Source organism: Vespa crabro, chromosome 17 (genome assembly GCF_910589235.1).
Source record: "Vespa crabro chromosome 17, iyVesCrab1.2, whole genome shotgun sequence".
NCBI classification, from domain to species: domain Eukaryota; kingdom Metazoa; phylum Arthropoda; class Insecta; order Hymenoptera; family Vespidae; genus Vespa; species Vespa crabro.
In genome coordinates, this window is record NC_060971.1 from 2,870,826 (window position 1) to 2,878,325 (window position 7,500).

General features: G+C 27.2%; 1 protein-coding gene across 3 annotated transcripts in view; it reads left to right on the forward strand.

Moving 5' to 3' along the window:
- The window catches only part of LOC124430212 (heterogeneous nuclear ribonucleoprotein L), a 105,474-nt gene that overhangs the window by 53,900 nt on the left and 44,074 nt on the right, over positions 1–7,500 (forward strand). For all 3 annotated transcript variants that reach the window (XM_046976461.1, XM_046976463.1, XM_046976462.1), the window contains one exon: positions 1,438–1,501. In XM_046976461.1, coding sequence (XP_046832417.1) covers positions 1,438–1,501 — 64 coding nt within the window. The remainder of the gene's footprint in view (positions 1–1,437; positions 1,502–7,500) is intronic.

Genomic DNA, 7,500 nt, shown 5'->3' on the forward strand with positions numbered 1-7,500 from the left:
AATTAAATTTTCTGTTTAAGATAAAACGTGTCACATGTATACGTAATTTACTTAGAACTGGTCGAAATATAGCTCTGCCATTTCTTCTTCTTCCCCTCATCCCCCTCACTCTTATCTACTCCTCTCTCCCTTCCCTACCTTCCCCTCACCTTCCCACATTTTTTTTTTATCTTTTCTTGAAGTTGAATGATTTTATATATTCGTGAAATGCGTTTGTCACTGTCTGTCTGTCTGTCTATCTTTCTGTCTGTCTGTCTGTCTGTCTGTCTGTCTGTCTGTCTGTCTGTCTCTCTCTCTCTCTCTCTCTCTCTCTCTCTCCCTATATATATATAATATGTATATATGTATGTATGTCTGTCTATTTCAATAATGTTGACGATAACGACGAGAACGACGATGATAATGATGTTGTTGATGATGATGATGATGATGACGACCATGACGATGATGATGAAGCCTCGTGATTTAATTTGACATCATCTATGTTGCTTACTCGGCCAAACATTCTATTGTAGCGATCTGAGGTTATATTAAAACCTGGCACAGGCAGCTGTTCTGACTGATCTATCGTGGTAATTAAATCAGGAATAGAGTAACGAATTAGGGTGTAAAATTGGGGTCGACATTATTTTTTGTTTCTTTTTATTTGTTCGTTTGGTTTCTTTTCTTTTTCTTTTTTTTTTATTTTTTTTTTTTTTTTATCCTTTTTTTTCCGTTCCTCAAACATACGCGTAACTATAATATCGCGCGTGTAAGTGAAAGATCGGACATGTTTTAGAAACTTGTGATATATACCGACGAACGTTCGAACGAAAGAAATTGAGGTGAAAGATAGTGAGAAAGGAAGAAAGAAAAACATCTCTAATCTTTTCTTTCCTTACTGTTTTTTTTTTTTTTTTTTTTTTTTTTTTTTTTATTACTTCGATCGTAGAAAGATTCATTAAAGTTACTATATATATATATATATATATATATACTTTGTGAAATTGCGTCAGGGATATCTTGTTGCTTTTGTAAAATGTCGGATAATATAACGAGTTCACGTTGAAAGATATTATCTTTCTTTCCTCTTTTTTTTTTTGTCTATTTTCTTGTTCTTTTTTTCTTTCTCTTTTTTTCCCCCTTTCCATTCGGTCTTTTATACCTTGTGGCGCACTCGGTTTGCTCGGATCGGCGGGCTTTTTCATCCTCCTCCACCTCCTCCTCCTCCACCTCTTCCACCTCTTCCACCTCCTCTTCATCCACCTCTTCCACCTCTTCTATGTCCACCTCCTTTATCTCTTTCCCGAGTTTCCCGATCTCATCCTTTTCCTTCTCGGTTTTTTTTTTTTTTCTTTTTTTGTCCTATATATACTACACCCTTCTTCTCTAACGATCCCGCACCTCTTGTAATAATTTTCACGTATAATTCTTTTTTCTTTTTCTTTTTTGTTTCAGCCGACGAAGCTGAACGTTTACAAGAACGACGCCGAGAGCTGGGACTACACAACGCCTACGTTGGGTGAGTAAATTTGTCTCCTTTTTTTTTTTTTTCCTTTTTATATTTCTTACTTTTCTTTAACGGCCCACTCCCCTTCCCCCCCACCACTACCACCACCACCACCACCACGACCACCATCATCCACCACTTTTTGTCATTACTGTTAGTATTAATTATTATTCTGATTATTCTGATTATTCTGATTATTATTATTATTATCATTATTATTATTATTATTATTATTATTATTATTACTATCATCATTATTTCTTTTACTACTTCTATTACTGTTCACTTAATTTCACATCGATCATCCGTGCGTATTTTTTTCTTTTTTTTTCATTCTTCGTTTTTTTCTGTTCTTTTTTTTTTTTGCCTTTTCTTTTCTTCCGTTACCCCCTCTTTTACTTCGTTCTCGCGTTCGCATTTATTATTGTTGAGCGTTCGATCAACAATTATTTACGCCATTTTCTGCGTGAAAGTTTTTCTCTTGTAAATTGTCAGAGAGAAATAGAGAGAGAGAGAGAGAGAGAGAGAGAGAAAGAAAAGAAAATGCCTCGGACATATACTCTCTCCTCTTCGCATTAAGCGCACGAGGCTCTCCTTGTTGTTTTTCATTTCTTTTCTTGTTATTTTTTCGTTTTTCGTTTTTTTCCCTTCTTCTTTTTCTTTTTTTTCTTTTTTCTTTTTCTTTTTTAATATTCATTCTCGTCGGAGAACGACTAGACTCTCTCTCTCTCTCTCTCTCTCTCTCTCTATCTCTCTCTCTCTCTCTCTCTCTCTCTCTCTCTCTCTCTCTCTCTCTCTCTCTCTCTCCTTTCGACGAGCGGCGGAGTATCTCGAATCCGGATTCGGATCGATCTCGAACAGCAGTGGTGGACATACTTAGACTTGAAGTTGATACATCGCCGTTGCTTGTTGTTGTTGCTCGACTTGCGAGAAATAACCTCTTCTCTCGGTGACAGCGAGAGAGAGAGAGAGAGAGAGAGAGAGAGAGAGCCGGTTCTTGAAACTCCGCTTTTTATTCGTCCAAGGATGTTCACCATGACTCTAGACAGGATAAAACAGTGCTGTCCAACATTTAAGATGATCATTCGATTCTGATATTTATTTAACGTTGAGAACATTTATTCATAAATATATGGTATTATAATAACGAAGGAAAAGTTTTTTCTTTTCCTTTCTTTCTTTTTTTTTATTTTTTTTTTATTTTTTTTTTATTTTTTTTTTCGTTATACAATTGATCGCATAAACAATATTATTATAAAAAAGAAAAAAAAAAACTATCGACATTTATCAATCTGATTTAATTGTGTGATTAAAGAAAAATAGAGTGTATTATTTGTTTACGAAATTAATTCTTTTTTCGAACGTTTAAAAATTAATTTCGTAATTTATTAAATATATTATATGAATATAATATTTAATATTGAAAATATTTTTAATATTGAATATTTTTATTATTGAGAATTTATGATGTTTATTCATAATGAAAGAGATAATTTTTCTTTTTATACAATTTGACGCATAAACTATATTAGTATTAATTATTATCAATATATAAATAAATATTATTTATTATCAATAAATAATATTAATTTGATAAATTATGTAATTAAACAAAAGGATGCATTCTAAATTTGAAACATTATTTGTTGGATTACCAAATATATTGTGTTAATATATATATTACATATTAATATAATATACGTTGTATATTAATTATATATATATATATATTTTTTTAATTCTTGTTAGAAAAATCTTATGAAAATATTAAAACAATGTTGTTCAATTTTTACACAATCATTGTTTTCGATATTTATTTAATTTAAAAACAATTCATTAATTATTCGATAAATAAATAATGAAAAAATGAGAGATAATTTCTATTTACATAAGAGTGGAAAAATTCTTATTTATTATTGTAATAAAAATATTTTATCATAATTATTTTTCAATTATATATAATTAACAAAAATTCATTGTGTGCGCGTATTTGAAAATTATTTTATTTTATTTATTTATTTATTATTATTATTATTTTTTTTTTTTTTTTTTTTTTTTTTTTTTAGTGCACGTTCATTCATACTTATCTTCGTATTATTTAATAGAAACAAATTATTGTATAAGAATAAAAATTGAAATTTTACGAAATTAAATATATCTATTGTAAAATGGATGTTCCTGTTGGATATATTAAATTCAATATATCTTTAATCCTTTAGTGATCTCATTAAGAGTACTAATGGACCTTCTGGTTTGTCAGGCTCATAGTTTGTCTTATATAAAAAGCGTGTTTATGCATGATCTAATTTGAATTTGAATTAATTAATATAACTAACCAAGTGTAAACCAAATGTCTCTTTTTGTGGAACGATATTTCGAAGTATACCATATTAAAGAGGATTTTTATTTTAGTCGATGCTTTCGTATATTTTCTTTCCTTTTTTTTCTTTTTTTTTCTTTTTTTTTTTTAATTTTATTTCTGAAATAAATAACCACATTCATTTTGAATTAATATCGAGTCTTTTTTTTTTTTATTAGCGACCTATCAAATTTCGTTGGAATAATATCATATAATATTTAAAGGATTAATATTATTATTTAAATTATAATTTATATTATATATAATTTAAATTATTTATATAATTATAATATAAATATATATTATTTTATATTATAATTATATTACATATATTATGCTATATATATGTAATATATTATAATGTAATTATACATATATATATATATATGTATAATATTTTTAATAAGAAAGACAGTTTTGTGGTAAAAATTCTTACAATATATTACTATTAATTATTAATAATTTATTAATTATTTTTAATTTGTATTAATGTGCCTACATACACACACACACACACACACACACACATACACAAAATGTCCCAATGAAAAGTGGCCACCAGAATTATTATAAAATCTAATGATTTTTTTCGATAGAAATTCCAAGATAGGTCAATTTTGTTTGCGTATATGACAGGTCCTTTTATATTCATCCACTTTGGCCTAACCACACAAGGGTAGAAACAACCCCATCTCTAACAATCTTAAATGGCAACAAAGATCAAGTAATAGCAATATCATTTTAAAGATATTTAAATTCTCTTTACAATTCTTCTATTCTTTTCTTTTCTTTTTTGTTAATTTTGTTTCTATAATACTTTGAGAAAATTTTACTTCGTTATATTATTAATTTGTTTCAAGATTTAAATAACTTTTATTTCATTAAATATATATAAATATCTATCGTCATCCCTCATGCAATAATAAGATCTATATTCGATGTAATCGAATATATATAGCCTGTTATATTGAATAAACAAAATTATTGATTCTTTATTTATATCAAATCATTTGTTCGGAGAGAGAGAGAGAGAGAGAGAGAGAGAGAGAGAGAGAGAGAGAGAGAGAGAGAGAGAGAGAGAGAGAGAGATCGTAATTTAATATATTGGAGATTCAAATTTATTTATCGATAGTATAAATCATTTGAAATGATCTGAATATGCTCAAAGAAATGTTTTTTTTTTTGATTTTCGTTTTTTTTTCTTCTTTTCTTTCTCTCTTTTTCTCTCTTTTTTTATTTTTTTTTTTTTTTTTTTTTTTTTTAACACGATCGGGTTCATCCATGTTATGTAGTTTCAATACGGCAGTTTATTAAATCAGCATTTTCCAAATCAGATATTTTTTTTTTTTTTAATCCTATAAGGATATTTAAAATTCAGAATATATGTAATCATAAATGTCTTCCATTGGAAAAAAAAGAAAAAAAGAAAAACTTTTCCACAGTTTATAATCGAAGAATGCTGTCGGATTATACCGGATGTATTGTAAAATGTTCGATGCAATATCGAGGAAATACTTTATTATTACTGCATCGGGAGAAGAACGGCGATTCATATTTTTTAATATTTAGTAAGATAAAAGTTGTTCTCAACTTGAAACTTTTGAATGAACTTTCTCGTCCATTATTGATTCAAAATTAAACTTAAAATTAAAATTAAAAAAGAAAAAAAAAAAGAGAGAGAGAGAAAGCAAGTAATATACCAAAAAGGATCTTTCAAATAATATGCCACTTGAAATGGACATTTGTAAAAATTTTTGCCATTTGAAAATTTTTTTTAGAGGTGAAAGAGAGGAAATCGTTTTAAGGGATTTAGCAAAAAAGTTCAGAAAGTGAATTTTTACGTTCTTTAAATTACGAAAGTAAAATTGACCTGTTTCAGGGATTTTCGAAAAAAAATAAAGATAAAAAAACAAAACAAAAGAATATCATTAGATTTTATAATAGTTCTAGTATCAACGACTTTTATTTTGAACAAACATATTTTAGAATCTCTCTGAGTGTGTATGTGTGTATGTGTGTGTGTGAGTGTGTATACACGTATATATAATTAATCGAAAAAAATCCTTTGTATAAATTCGAAAATTAATTTGTTGAACTGGGCGTATTTTATTTTTTTTTCTTTTTTATCCGAATTTCGAAACTAAATATTTTTTTCCTAATAAAAACTTTTTATTCGCGAACAACAAGATATTTGATGAGAATCAATGGTTGGACAGCACTGGACTGGAATGAACTCAGTTCCAATGTAGTATCTATATACATATATACATACATATATACATATATATATATACATACATACATACATACATACATATATATAAAGGGATCGATTTTGGATACAACGTCGACGTTTTTAGAGTTCGCTCGCGAACTCAGTTTTTCATTTTTCGTCCTTTCTTTTTTTCTTTTCTTTTTCTTTTTTTTCTTTTTTTTTTCTTTTTTTTTTCTTTTAATACCATCAAGTGAGATTCTTCTTTTTTTTCCTTTTTCTTTTTCTTTTCTTTTTTTTTTCCTATTTTTATTTTCTTTCCTTGTTATTATTTTTTGTTTCTTTCTCTCCATTCTTTTTCATTTTCAATTTATTCAATTTTTCTTTTTCTTTTTTTTTTTTACTTTCTTTTACTTTCGTTTATTTCGATGCAAAAAAATGATTGTTATCGACATCGCGCAAAAGTTTTCTGATTTTTTTCGATATCGAAATATAATACAATATAATATAATATATCTATAGGGTGTTTAGATTTAATATAAATGAGTGTATATATATATATATATATATACATGTGTATTATATATCCTTCATTTTCTCGATTGTGTTAATGTGTGTATTCATTTAAAAGCCATCTCGACTATGCAAATAACTATCTTTACGATATTCTCCCTCATTTATGTGTGTGTGTGTGTACGTATATATATATATATATAATATATATATATATATATATATATATATATATATATATATGTATTAATACACATAAAAACGAATTACAATTGTCAATAACTCGAATCAGTAGAATAGATATATGTATATGTATATATATATATATACAATCCTACATACACACACACATACACATACACACGGGTATATAATCAAGAAAGCAAACGGTAGTTCTTCCTAAATGATAAGGTACGCTTATGGAATCATACAAGGGGGATTGAAATTCATCGCTCGAAATCGAATCGACCTGGATTCGTTTCATTCCTTTTATCGCAATCAGACCGATCAAAATACGATATATATATATATATATATATATGTGTGTGTGTGTGTGTGTGTATGTGTGTATCGCACTACGATAACTTCTCCGCGTTTTATGATAACGTCGAGGTGAAAATGATTGAAAACGAAAAATTTAGAAAAAGAAAAAAAAATTAAGAAAAAATTAAAAAAAAAAAAAAACGAAATACCCGTCCATCAAGCTTTTGAAAAATTAATATATATATATACTTTTTTTTTAATTATATATATATACACGTACATATAAATGCATATATTTTTTTATTTATTTAATAATTTCTTAATTTTTTCTTTCTTCGTTTTTTTGTTTGTTTGTTCGTTCGTTTGTTTATTTTACTTCGAATGGTAAATAATATTAATTTATTTAAATGGACGCGAAAAAAAAAATTCGTTTTAATTTTTTTC